Raw genomic sequence first — 13,892 nt, 5'->3', positions numbered from 1 at the left:
GCCTGACCAAAACCTAATACAATTTTAAGCTCTCTGTGTTGCATTTTTCAGGGCATCTCAAATGCATCAATAAAGTAAAGGCTAGGAATCAAAAAAAGCAGGAAACTATATAAATACGAATCTTTTACTTCAATATGTTAACCATGTATTTTCCTAAAGAACAGGCCCAAAAGAAATTCTTTAGAGGGGAGAAAGTACATTTCATACTATAGAGAAAGCCCAAACCTCAAATGCTGGTGTGAAAAATTACTGAAAACTCATGTCTGCATTACCTGTCGAATCTTTGCTGCTGGAAAAGGGGAGGGGGACCTCGCCAGGAGTCCTGGGGCCTCACATCTGGAAGATAAACAGGAAAGGATTAAACAGCAGATTTTTTTTTTTTGGAAAAGTAATTATTATTCAGCTACCCAAATATATTATAATTAACAATTCTTGGGAAAAATTGAGACTGAATATACTAACTAGCATAATTATACACCATGGAAAGTGAAAAGATATGAAATCAACAAAGTCAACAAATTTGTCTGTAAAATTATTTCTCCTTTGATAAGAAAACATAGCTTTTAGTTTTAGAAGCCTTTCTCATTAAACTCACGTTTCTCTCTCCCTTGCTATGTGTGTACGTGTGTATGCAAAGACAAATGTATGTATTTTACATTCATATTTTAAATGCTGTGCAAAACGATGGAATTTTGGCTTTATCCATAAACAAAAACTGAACAAATAGTAACTTTAATAGAAAGCCTAAAATCTGCCCGTTAAACATGTCAACTGGAAAGCACCCTGACTTTCTGAGTGGTGCCAACAGGACGCAGACAGCACAGTCTCTCCAAAACAGGCCAGAGGATGTGCTTACAAGGGATCGCCTACTTTCCTGCTGTTTTCTGACAGTCAAACCTCTTCCCCTAACATGCAGCGAAGCCGGGAACACTGAACGAATGACAAGCAACAGGTAAGTGGCTGCTGGCCCTCTGTGTAAATGGGCTGCAGGGCACCCCCAGCGCAGCCCACAGTTGGTATCAACTGTCCGCCGCTCTGGCCCCCACTCTCGGCCACCTCGGCCACCTTCTGGCAGGGTCTGAGTGTGACCAGCTGTTCCAGGAGTTGTCTAATGAGGTCTCTGTGTGAGGACAGTAAGGCCTCCAGACTCCCAAGGCCCAAGGACAACAAGGCTTACCATAATGTATTCAAGCTCACATTTTAATGGAAACACAAACTAGAAACATGCTTTTCAAAATTACTTTCTTAAAGGAAAGAAGAAATGAAAGCTTATCTCTGGTTAGCAACCAAAAAGATGCAATCTGGGTTTACTTGAGGAGAAAAAGAAAGACAAGTAGAACGGTGTTTTAAAACCTCCTGCCAAGGAGAATCAGGAACAAGTAAAGGCACCTGGCTGCTCACAAGGGTTCCAGCAGGAAGCACCTGGCTGTTTCAGCTCTGGAAGCAACATGGCCAAGGTGCTGGCCCAAAGAAAGCCTCCGAGGTGGACAAACCAGCCTAGGGGAGCCACCCAGTCCCGGGCCAATGGCGCGTGCATGAGTGAGGCCTTCATCTCCATCACTCCTAAGCAGAATGCCATTCCAAACTGAAAGAGGGATGGCATTTCCAGTCAATCTGAATTATGCCTCCCTGTCATCTCTTTAAAACCAAACTGTTGTTTAGTTGCTCAGTTGTGTCCGACTCTTTGTGACCCTATGGACTGTAGCCCACCAGCTCCTCTGTCCATGGGATTCTCCAGGTAAGAACACTGGAGTGGGTTGCCATTTCCTTCTCCAGGGGATCGTCCCAACCCAGGGATTGAACCTGCATCTCCTGCACTGGCAGCAGGATTCTTTACCACTGAGCCACCCGGGAAGCCCTAAAAACCAAATTAGTAGCAGCCAAACCGAGAACAATGCTGATGACCTTTCTCTGTGGTCATTAGATATTCAGACCTGAATGGAAACTCAGGAAGTTCATCACCACACAATTCACAGGAAGCAGGGCCAGGAACCCTAGTCCGGCCCGGGCCGGAGTAATGTCTGAATCACTATGCACCATCTGGAAATCTAAATCAGAGGAGGTAAAACCAGAACTTCTTACAAGACAGCAATCATTTCACCTGTGTGGTTTATTTCTATAGAGAAATCTAAAATACACATACCCCAAAACACTATGATTTTCAATGAATTACGAAAAAGGAATCTACCAACAGTAAAACCAACACTTGGGCCACTTTTTCTAATCATTACTTTGTTAAACTTGTAGTCCATAACTATTCAGATACTGTACCAAACTTAAGTTTGTGAAAACTGGTAAAATGTTCCCAGAAGCATTACAGTTTAGTGTCTTATTTAAACAAAGTTAGCTAATATAAGAAACATCACCATGGAACAACTAAGCCCAAGGGCCACAACTATAAGCCTGTGCTTGAGAGCCTGGGAACCACAACTACTGAAGCTCACCTGTGCTCTGCAGCAAGAGAAGCCACCGCAGTGAGAAGCCCACACAGCAAGGAAGAATCAGTACAGCCAAAAAATGAATTAATAATTTAAAAAAAGATGAAAAGAAATACAGTCAATTTCATTCGGACCCCTGTCTAACTCTGTACTTTACACGTTCCAAAATCACTGTGGTCAGCCCAGAACCAGGCCTCCTTTTTAACAGACTTAATTCTGCGATTCGGGCTGCATGGTGTCTCTTTACATATGGTGTCATGGCAGAGGATGCACTCTCCACGGGACTGCCCCCTAATACGAGGAAAATTGAATGAAGATAATAAAAAAAATACATTCACATTAAGAAAAGCCTTCAGAAATGTTTATCCTAAGGTTTTATGAAAAGTAAAGGTAGGGAAAAAAAGCAGGTGTATTTCCTCCCAGGAACACTGTAAGTAGAGGGAAAGCCTTCAACATTCTAGAATATGCACTACATCTGAATATGCCACATTGTTAGACTAAGCACACCAATATTTCTAAGGAGAACTGGAATGTAAAGTTCACTGTGCACAAATGTTTTCTTCGGAGAGGCACAGCCCTTCTCAGTAGTCTAACTGTATCCCTATAAGTGCCCAGGAAAGCAGCCGGAGTTCCTACCCCACCAACTCTGGTATGCCAGGTGTTTTCCTCTGTTTCTCGTTCACTATTTCTTACCACCAAGACAATCTTCTTTCCAAACTCAGCACATGCAAAAACTATCGTTTTTTGTTAAAAACCTAAGCAAATTTTATACGACTTTTAAAAATTCCATCACACGACTCTTAAAATACCTCTTGCTCTTAATCAAAGAAGAAAACTAAAGAGGACTGACAAACTTCAAGGCTACCTTTAAACAAATCTCTTCATGTGGTTCTGAACAATATATATGGCCTGTAAGTGTTCATAAAACAGAAATACCTCCTGGCTGAGAAGTAATGAAGTAGAACGCAAAACAAACTTATTATCATTCATTTGTATGGCTCTAACAGAAGATCCATTAGAGAGGAGGGAAAAAAAATTCTGAGATACTAAACTGCACTTCAGAAAGGTAGAAGCACAAGAGAGAAAAAAATGAGAGCTAATTTTTTCCCGTGATCTTTAAAAACACATCCGTTTTCTAGAGCTCTACGGCCACAGAAACCAAGACTTTACCAACAGTTCCTCAAGTGACAATTTACCTAATCAGCGTGGCAATCACAGAAAAGATTTCATGTTTACTGATTGCCACTAATCAAAAATCACTTTTCAAATGCAGATAATTGACAAGTTTACGGACTGAAATGAAGAGAAGTAACATGCCATGTTCTCCAGGCTGCAGAAGCGAATGCTTTATTCATGCCGAGCACTCAGGGCTGCACTTGACTCCAACAGTCCCCGGACAATCACCCATCAGCCAAAAACTGACACATCAAAGACAAATCAAAGACCGACAGAGAGACGCCTGCAGCAGACACTTGACAGAAACTGGCTCTGTGACCAGTGGCTCTCCTTGATGGAACTCAGCACCACATGAAGAAACAGCTGTGATACTACAAATATTTTAAAAGACTGACTAACCAGTTTAGATCTCAATTTTACTAAAACTATTTCTACTGAAAACTCGAAGTTCAAAATTCTATAGAGAGGAATGCTATATAGAAGATCATTTATCACTTAATACTTTCATAGCACACACCATGTGCCAGGTACTGGTTCAAGTACTTAATAACTTAAACTCATTCACCATGGAATTTTGTGAGATGGGTGTTCTCTGTACCATTTCAGAAATGAAGAAACGCTGAGTACTGATCAAAGCCTGCCTGAGGTCACAGGCTGTCGAGGGGTGGAGGGGAAGCTGGGACCACGCCCACCACACCATGCCACGTCAGGGTCCACATGCACTTGCGCTGTTGGCTGAGGTGAGTCTCTCACGTTATTTTATGTCAGAAGCACCAGGAGAGCTGCCTCCTCAACCAGGGACTCAGAAGCTCAGGATCTCCAGGAGGCAAGACTGGGGATCTGCACACTACTTTCAGTATTTTCAGTTTAGAATACACACATCTAATTAAAATAGGAGGGGAAACAAGCACACTTCACACGTGCACTCTGGGAGTGAGTGTCTTGAGAACACAGACTCATGGGGAGAAAATAAGAAAAGATCTTATCACTGCTCCTCTTAAAAGGGTATCACCACCCTAAAACACTTGGTATTCAAAAAAGATATGAAAGTGTAAATGTAAAGGATCAGATACAAATCAGACAGGAAATATAGAGAGAGATACGGATGGATGGACGGATGGATGGATGGACGGACAGACTGGTTGGCATACATGGCAGGGACTAGGTCTGTCTGCATAAATAGAAACTGAGAGGTCACAAGTGGCCATGAGATAAATATGCCATAAAGATCTTAATGACAGTAAACTTAAAAAACAAAAGAAAGAAGGAAAGCCAAATCTTATGTTGAGCTGTGTGTGAAGAGTACTGGTGAGAACGTCACAGGACATGGGATCTCCTTTCCTGACCGCTGCAGCATTTGTCTGTGCTTACTGTACAAGTGTGGCCACAGATGAGTGCAGACTTTGGCCTCTCTCCCTAACCAGAACCACCACCAAGCCTTCCCACAACCGAGCTGTGGTTCTAGAAATGAGATGTAACTGTGCACTTTTCTCCTTTAAAAAGCTTCAAAAAGCTCTTGCAAAAAAAGAAACTCACACAAACCACTGAATTCTTCGAAGGATTAAGACATGACAACAATCTCACAGTAACCCTTACTAGAGAAATAAAAATGTAGGAAACACTTTTTAACTTGTTTTATGAGCCCAGAATGTATGAAGCTGTAAACTTGTCTCTCAAATCATAGACATGAATCAATATCCCACAAAATGCTAACACACACACACACACACACACACACACACACACGGATAAATCAACATTAGGCTCATTCCAGTAATGCCAGGTTAGTGTAATAGTCAAAAATCAGTCTGTGTCATTCACCACGTAACAGAAGAAGAAAAAATAAAAAACAAAGAAACAAACATTACCACCTCAAGAAATGGAGGAAAAGCAATTGATAAAATCCAACATCCATGAGAAACAAGGAATAGAAGGAAACTCCTCCAACCTAACAAAGGTTATCTATACATAAAAATTTTTAAGTTGTTAAAATATAAATTAAAATTTTACCTAAAAATTAAATTATAGCCAATATCATATTTAATGGTGAAATATAATAAGTCTTCCCCTGAAGACTGGGAATGAAACAAGGATGCCCACCATCACCACTTACGTTCAATCACACTAGAGGTCCTAGGTGGTGCAATAAAGCAAAAAAGACCAAAGGCATTAAGATCGGAAAATGAATACATAAAACTATCACTACTCACAGATGACATGAATGAAAAGGGCAAAATCCAAAAGAACATACAGACAAGACTTCAGAGTAAATGAATTTTAGTGACACTGTCAGTCAATATCCAAAAATCAACTCTTTATATATATATACAAGCAAGCAACTGGAAAATGATGTTTATAAGTCACCAGGCAGGGAGGGCCACCTGTTTCCTGCTCAAAGTGAATCCCTACTCTACAAAGCCTATTTCCTATTTTTAATTTTTATTTTAAAATTTTTATTTATCTTATTTTGGCTGCACCAGGTCTTAGCGACAAGAAGTGGGATCTTCCATCTTCTTTGGGGTATGTGGGATGTTTAGTTGCAACATGTGAGATCTAGTTCCCTGACCAGGACTCGAACCAGGACCACTTATACAGATTCTCATTTGGGTCTGTGATGCCCTGATAAGAACTACTACTGGGTAATACTTCCCAAGTGTGTTGCATATCACAGGTGATATAAAAGATGGTTTATTGGAGGTCCATGAAAAAGCCTGTTATCATCATGGTTGTACTCACTTTGATGTATATTTGAAAAAAATACATCAAGGACATCAAACCCAGAATGCATTGATCGATGATGGAAGGAAGCTGCTTAACACAGAGCCCGTGCTTTCTCTCACCTGTGTTATTCAAACTTGTTTTCTCAAACTTCAGACACTCTACTCGACACAGTGACCTCCGAAATTCCCCACAATCACAACCGTAGTTTTGAGAATGACTGACTAAACCAAGACACAGAGATAGATGGATTACACCTGGGTCTAGCATTTGCATCTCATTTTGTTCTCCTCTTGGGAAGCCGTGATACCAGCAGATAGAAGTAAACAGCTAAGAGCCACAGAAGAAAGGCACTGACGAGGAGCGTGTGAGTGAAAAGTAGGCTTTAACTAGCCGCCGGAGGTGCCCTCACCCACTGGTGAGCTTCCGGGGCACAGACAGCTCTTTCAAACTGATTAGATGCTTCAGTTGTATCTACATCCTGATACATACTCCACATACAGACATAAATGGAAATGCTAAGAAACACTATTTGCTCAATTTTGGGAGGAAAGTAGCTAAAGAAACTACGGTACCAAGCACTGTCCACAGCCTATTAAACGCCACGCCCTCTGTGCTTCCTTCACTGAACAGAACCGCTCAAGTCCACAGACTTTACGATGGAGGCAACAATGCTCCATTCACTATCATTAAGATGCACAGAGAAACATACAGACAGAAGAGTGAAAACAGAACCCTGAGAGCAGGAGACTGTCAGAACTCCTTTCTTACAGGGCTTCAGGTTATAAATGCTTTTGTAAATAAATTAGCATGAAATAATACTAAATACATGGCATAAATATTTCCCAACAATCATCACTTTAATCTGGTTCTTTGACAGGTGTAACTTTGATTTTAAAAGAGTTCTAAGGGTTCTCTGCAATAGAGTAACCCCTCCTGCTTTTTCTAAATTTAATGTTTCTTTGAAACATTCAGAAGAAAATTTAAATGATACCACACTTGGACTTAACAAAAATGTCAGCATCCTGCCACACTGTCTCTTCCCCTGCCACCCGGGGGCTGACTGGTTGGGAAGCAATCGGACAACCAGGAATGGAGATGCAAAGTCTTCATGAAGAAAAGTGGCTTTGAGAACCTGGTACATGGCCTGTATTTTCTAGAAAATTGAGCACAGCCTTGGAGCGCAAACGTAACATTAAATGGGGATACGAACTAAAATGAAGGCAATTATGCTGTTAGGTCCACCCTTTTAGCAACGCAGATCAGAAACCACCCTTTGTCGCAGTACTTAATCTAGGAGGTAGAACGCATTACGGATAACATACTTGACATGAGCTTTGGAATCTGGGCTTGTCCTCGCAGAAGTGGCCGGTACATGTTCCCCTGGAAAGCTGCAGGTGGTGGTGGTGCAGCATTGCTGTAGACGCCAGTTCCGGACGAGCCTCTCGGCATAACGTGGCTGTGAAAGGACCCCCCCAGCCAAAAAACAAGTTAGACACAGACATACCCATCACTATTATAATAAATCCTGGCAGCCATCTCGTCACTGCTAGACCTGACCAAGACAACGCGAAGTTGAAAGATTTATAATGAACAAAGTTCAAAACGTTACCTGATAATGGAGACAGCAAATGTTCATCTGTCACACCAAAGCTTCCTGATAATCATGTAAATATTTAGTACATTATGCAAAAAAATTTCAGTCTATTTCTCTTTTTCTGCATTGTATTTAGTTTTTCCCTCAAAGACCTATGCTGTTGCTATCACTATACAGTTGACCCTTGAACAGCACAGGTCCACTTATACGTGGAGTGTCTTCAACAGTAAATACCAGAGTCCTACACAATCCATGGCTGCAGATGTTCAGGGAGTGAGTGTCCCTAATCCCACAGTTGTTCAGGGGTCACCTGTATATACTGCTACTCTGTGTTTTACTATTTTCAGTTTATTGCATCAAACATTTCCCTATACCTTTCATAGTCTTCCTAAGTGTAATGTGTATTAAGTATTACAGAATACTTACATGTTAGTGTCTCATACATTACTAAACCTGTCCACTCATTTAGTACTAGTTAGTACTAGTAGTATAGACAGCAATGCCTAGAGACATGGGTGTATAACTAGGCTCCTCTAAAATATTTTCTCAGGATAAATTCTAAGAAGTAGGAATCTGGATCAAAAGTTCAGAGGATCCTCAGAACTTAACACCCTACTTAGAGATACTTCAAAACCCTAGAGATACTTCTACGTTGCTTTCCAAAGTGGCTGAAATAATGCAAAAAAGAAATCTAGAGAGTATTTTAGACTTGCATTTTCTTTTTTTTTTTTTTACTATTAAATGAAGACTTTCAAGCAACCTGCCGAATACCTCACGTTTATACAGTGGTTTAGAAACTATCCCAAGCAGTTAATCCCCACAACTTCACGAGGCTGGTGTGATTACAACCTCCATTTCACACACAGGAAACGGAGGCAGAGAGAGGTTCTGTAACTTTAACAAGAATATCCAGTGGTAGACAAAGTGTCTGATCCAGACACTCAGGACTCAAAGCCCATGACACCACTGTCCCTTACTAGTCACCGCATAAAGTACATGCTACTGATGGTAACCTACTGCCTAAAGCCCACTTTGAATCTTAAAGCTTTCCTATGAATTGGAAATATCTATTTATGAGTTACCAACATCAATTCACAGATGATAACTCATTAATACATGCCCTAGCACTTTGCTCTTTTTATCTCAGCTTTATGTGTTTCTGCTTCAAAGCTCCCTCTTTTATAGCCAAGAAAAAAGAAAATTTGAAGCTAATGAAAGCAAAGAATAAAAAACAGAAATTCACAGCAGAGGAGATACAAAAGGCCAGCAGACACTTTGAGAGGCTTGACCTCACTAACACGCCAGGAGATACACTCAGGCATCACGGAGGCCTCAACACATGGGCACGAGCCCAGGAGCTGGTGGCTCCTCATAGAGGGACTGTGACACCCAGAGGTTAACTCAGTCACAACTCTCTTGAGAGTAAAGAGCATGTTTCATTCTTTTGAAATAACTATGGTCAGAGACAGCAAAATCTCTTGAGAGAAAATAATGGAATTCTCAGGCAACACAAAGCAATAGATAAACCAAAGACACAGAATTGAATTTAAAAAATGAAGAAAAGCAGAAAAGCATCCAAGTCATTAAAATAGCTGCAGAACAGTTATATTTAATGATCTTGAATATCTGTGGTGTAAGTGCTGAAAATGACCATGGAAGATTCCGAACAATCAAAATACACAGAGAGAAAAACCTACCACTCACCCCAAAGCCCTGAAGGCTGCGGGATCCAGGTGGACAGGCCGCCGGTCCCGGTTAAAGCCAAGCTGGGGCTTCCACTGCCGTCCGTTGCTGGATTTCTCCCAGTCACTAGGTTTCAGGACCGGTGCGGGTTTTCTAACCATGTGAAAATACAATATTTAGTTACAGGGATGGACTTCACTTACACAAAATAAACTTGAAGAGTTTATATTTTCTAACTTGTACAGTTGTTACCTTGCTCCCGGAAGCATGACAGCTTTAAAAATGTAATCTTCAGCAAACTGTGGGTCTTTAAAATTGATACTAGAAGAGAACAAGAAACAATTTAATGATTTCACTAGATTAGCCTGCTTCACTACTACCATGTAAATTCAGGTACTTGTGACCTTGGTTCTATTTTTAAAGTTTTTTTATTTTTCTTTTTTTGGCTGTTCTGCATGGCTTGCAGATCTCCGTTCCCCAGCCAGGGACTGAACCCGAGCCATAGCAGTAAAAGCCTGGAATCCTAACCACTACACCACCAGGGAACTAGATACTGTGGCTCTTTAAACAGAATGACTACGATTCAGAAGTCTTCTCCCAAAATTATCTGAGTCAGCAGATTCTGCCAAACTGCCAAATGGCTATACACCTTTTTCACCAAACTGCCACTAATCCCCAGGATGGCCCTCGTGTAACTTTATATGCAAAGTCATGCTCCACCTAATTGTAGGTGATCGCAGAGAAAGAACAACAGACACAGCCCAACTCTTGAGAAACTCCGGTATGATACCAAACACTGGTACAAGAGGTTTGCAACAACAAAAATAAAAACCACCTTTCCTTTTGTTCGGTTCATGGCAAAGACCCTCCCTCGAACATCTTCAAGAAGATCAGAGCTTGTTGCAAGAAACAGTAGAAACATTTGCAAAATCAAAAACAATGAACAGATAATCCATAGGGAAAAAAACACAAAGCCTCCCTGTTGGAAGCCCCATATCCTGCTCGACTAATGTATTTCTGTGAGAATGTAAACAGTCACAACTTGAAACGATGTGATGGCTGTATATTCAGACTCAGACTTTTAATAAGTTGGGCCAAACTGCCTTTTTGAGTGTGTGTGTGGGGGGGTGTGTCTGTGTCTGTGTGTGTGTATCTCACCCAAAGCACACAAGTCTTCCTTCTGACAAAGCAATGTCTCTTCTAGGACTCTGGATATGCACCTAGTTTATATCTAAGGATGCTCATAACATCAGGATTCATAATGCTGAAAAACTGTAAAACCTAAATACATGGGCGAATAGTGGACTGGTTAAAGAAACTATGGTTCTTTCTAAAAATGGTATCCTCAGAGACTTCCCTGGTGGTCCAGTGGTTAAGAATCTGTCTGCCAATGCTGGGGATGTGGGTTCCATCCCTGGTCCAGGAAGACCCCACATGCCAGAGGCAACTAAGCCTGTGCACCACAACTGCTGAGCCCACACGCCCTAAAGCCTGTGCTCTGCAGCAAGAGAAGCCACCTCAATGAGATGCCTGTGCAGCTTAACCAGAGAGCAGCCGCTGCTCAGCTCAACTAGAGAAAGCCCACATGCAGCAAGGAAGACCCAGGGCAGCCAAAAATAAATTTTCAATTTTTTTAAAAATAATAAATAAATAGAAATGGTATCCTCAATTGGCATTTCTTAAAATGTAACAAAATACCTAATGACAAGGGGGAAATACAAGCAACAGACTAGACACACGTTCACCAGAAGGTTATTTGTACACACAACCATTTCCAGCCATTTCCTTTCCTTCTCTGTGCTTTTTTATATTCTCCAAAGATCCTCTGAAGATTACAGATTACAGTTGCAATCAGTGAAAAAGGGTTTTATTGAACTGGTTGACATTTTAGATAGCTAACTTTTTTTCTCTTCAAATAATGCCACTTAAAATAATTAGGGCCCATCTGTTATAGAGAAATTTTTGTTAACTGTATATTTTAAGTACATAAAAATGGTTCCATTTATAATAAAGATGCTATAAGCTCAAGAACAGCTGAACAGCACTTCATTGACTCAATCTGTTCCTCTTATAAACTCACTCTTCACCATGACTGTTTTTATCTCAGATGTTCTCTACTCCAGGTGGCTTAAGGCAAGGCCAGGCATACTAGGCAATGTGAAAGGTTTAAGAGGGTGAGAGACAAGGTGGTAGGTAGGTATGTGGATTTGCTGGGGCTTTCTAGACACAAAGTAAACAGAGAAAATTGGTAATAAAGCAGGGCCTGCAACTAAAGGATCTCAGAGCAGTTCTCTTAGTGTCAGCAGCCTTTTCGGCAGTTAACCAAACAAATTTTCAGCATGCCTGCTGTATACATGGTCTCACAGTGGGCGCAGAGGCACAAACAGTGCCCAACCATGGGGCCTGCCTCCTCTTCTAACAGGAGAGATAGACTGGAAAAGTGTAACAGTTTAGTAAGGAAGAAAGCGGAAAAGGCCACAACAGGCACAAGAAAGATGCTATCAAAGCCTGTCACTTGCCTTCCACATAGGACCTTGTGAGTGTGGGCTAAACGCACGCGTATGTGAGGCAGGGGGTCTTCACGGAGGGACCAATCTGGAGAGCAAGGAGGAGGCGTCCCTTCAGAGCTGTGGGGACCCAGATACAGAGCACGGCTCCACCAAACTATGGCAGGAACCAAAGGTCTCCAAGGGGTGGCCGTGGTTAAGAAAGATGAGAGAAGATTCAGTGGGAAGGTAGGTGGGATTTGGGAAAAAAATCAGCTGGGAGAGCACTACAGTAATCCAGGAGAAGAGAATACAAACAGGCTCACTGGGAAAAGCCAGATATGAGAAATAATTGGAAAGAAAGACGGTTCCAGAGCAGTGGTATCAGTACACGGAGTCATATACCATAAGAAGTTGAAGTTCCTAAGTCTGGGCAACAGGGGAACAAGAGGTGAGGGAAAAGGGGAGAGATGGGCAGGGAGGTGTGCGTGGGTGCAGGACACAGCAGCCAGTGTGGACACGGAGCCCGGGTGACACAGAGGGTGGCACCTGCTCCTCCAGATGGGAAGAAACCTGAGAATCAAACAGAGGTTTTATATATTTACAGTTAACGAAGAGTTACTGTAAAAATACCAGGCCTAAGCAAGTTACAATGGTGGAAGAAGAAAAGGATGAGAGAAATTCTGGGAGATGGCTCAGCTCTACTCACAGTTAAACTACTATGTGGAAAGATTTATGGAATCAGAATTGAAAAAAATTCCTAGGTCACAGTTGACTGTATTCTCTAAGAGTCCTTCCATGAATTTAAGACACTTCAATAACTTCTAAAATATATTTCCTCAACAACACAGGTAAGACCTAATGTGATGGGAACAGGAGGTGAGAGAAAGTCCACTAAAGTGGACTTTAAGGAGACAATTTCTCAAATACGGACTCCAACACCAGATGCACGCAAACAGAGAAGGGGGGAGGAGTCAACGTAGACAGGAATAACTGGCAGGGGACACTGGAGGCTGCATGTTCAGATTTTTTGTTTGTAAAGCAAGAACAACACTGGGATACAGAAGAAGCCCTGAAACAAACATCCAAAAAGCTAAAGTAAACTGCATCAGTCTCAGCATGACCCCTCAGAGAAAAGACTGAAAATGACCTCATAAGAAAAGAGTTTTACTTTTGGTCTTTCAGGCATCTCCAGGAAATAAACTTAATTTTATTATGAAGTTACATTCAATATACACCTGAATATCCAGCTGAATTTGAGATTTCTTTTATAAATTTAATAATCTTGTGAAAACAATGGATACCAAATAACACCAAAGGAAATTTCAGGCTCAGAAATCACCATCACCATCATAATTATACAAACAAAAACTCCAGGATTTGACAACTCTGGAACTCTTACTTGGGCAAGTCTCTGTCCTAATTAGAAAGTTAAGTAGAACTCACTATTTCTAGGGGGCTGTGAAGGAAGACCCTTGAAAACACACTGAGAAACTAAGGAGCACAGCAAACGTGTCAATCCGGAGAGGACTGGTGGCAGGAATCGGCCTGAAGGGCTGCTGCAAGCCAGGGACCCAGGGGTTAAACACGGAGTCCACACTGGCTCTGCCGGAATCAGACTGTTTGTGGTGGACACAGGAATCTAGCTTATGATTCTGAATCCCACCTTTAACAAAAGAACCAAAAGACAAAGAGCCAGAGCAGATTATACGCCAAGATAAACAAAAACCGTGGGTAAAGATAAAGGGTAAAGCAACTATATGCCAATACAAATTAATTTAAAAAATGATCCAC

General features: G+C 41.4%; 1 protein-coding gene across 3 annotated transcripts in view; it reads right to left on the bottom strand.

The window, feature by feature from the left end:
• The window catches only part of XRN2 (5'-3' exoribonuclease 2), a 62,797-nt gene that overhangs the window by 7,306 nt on the left and 41,599 nt on the right, over positions 1-13,892 (bottom strand). For all 3 annotated transcript variants that reach the window (XM_055544108.1, XM_055544107.1, XM_055544109.1), the window contains 4 exons: positions 9,865-9,933; positions 9,634-9,765; positions 7,658-7,791; positions 273-336 (listed from right to left, as the gene is read on the bottom strand). In XM_055544108.1, coding sequence (XP_055400083.1) covers positions 273-336; positions 7,658-7,791; positions 9,634-9,765; positions 9,865-9,933 — 399 coding nt within the window. The remainder of the gene's footprint in view (positions 1-272; positions 337-7,657; positions 7,792-9,633; positions 9,766-9,864; positions 9,934-13,892) is intronic.

The sequence above is a fragment of the Bubalus kerabau genome, chromosome 13 (assembly GCF_029407905.1).
Source record: "Bubalus kerabau isolate K-KA32 ecotype Philippines breed swamp buffalo chromosome 13, PCC_UOA_SB_1v2, whole genome shotgun sequence".
NCBI lineage: Eukaryota > Metazoa > Chordata > Mammalia > Artiodactyla > Bovidae > Bubalus > Bubalus kerabau.
Note: the sequence above shows the minus strand (reverse complement) of the source record. Positions and strands in the feature narration are given on the sequence as shown.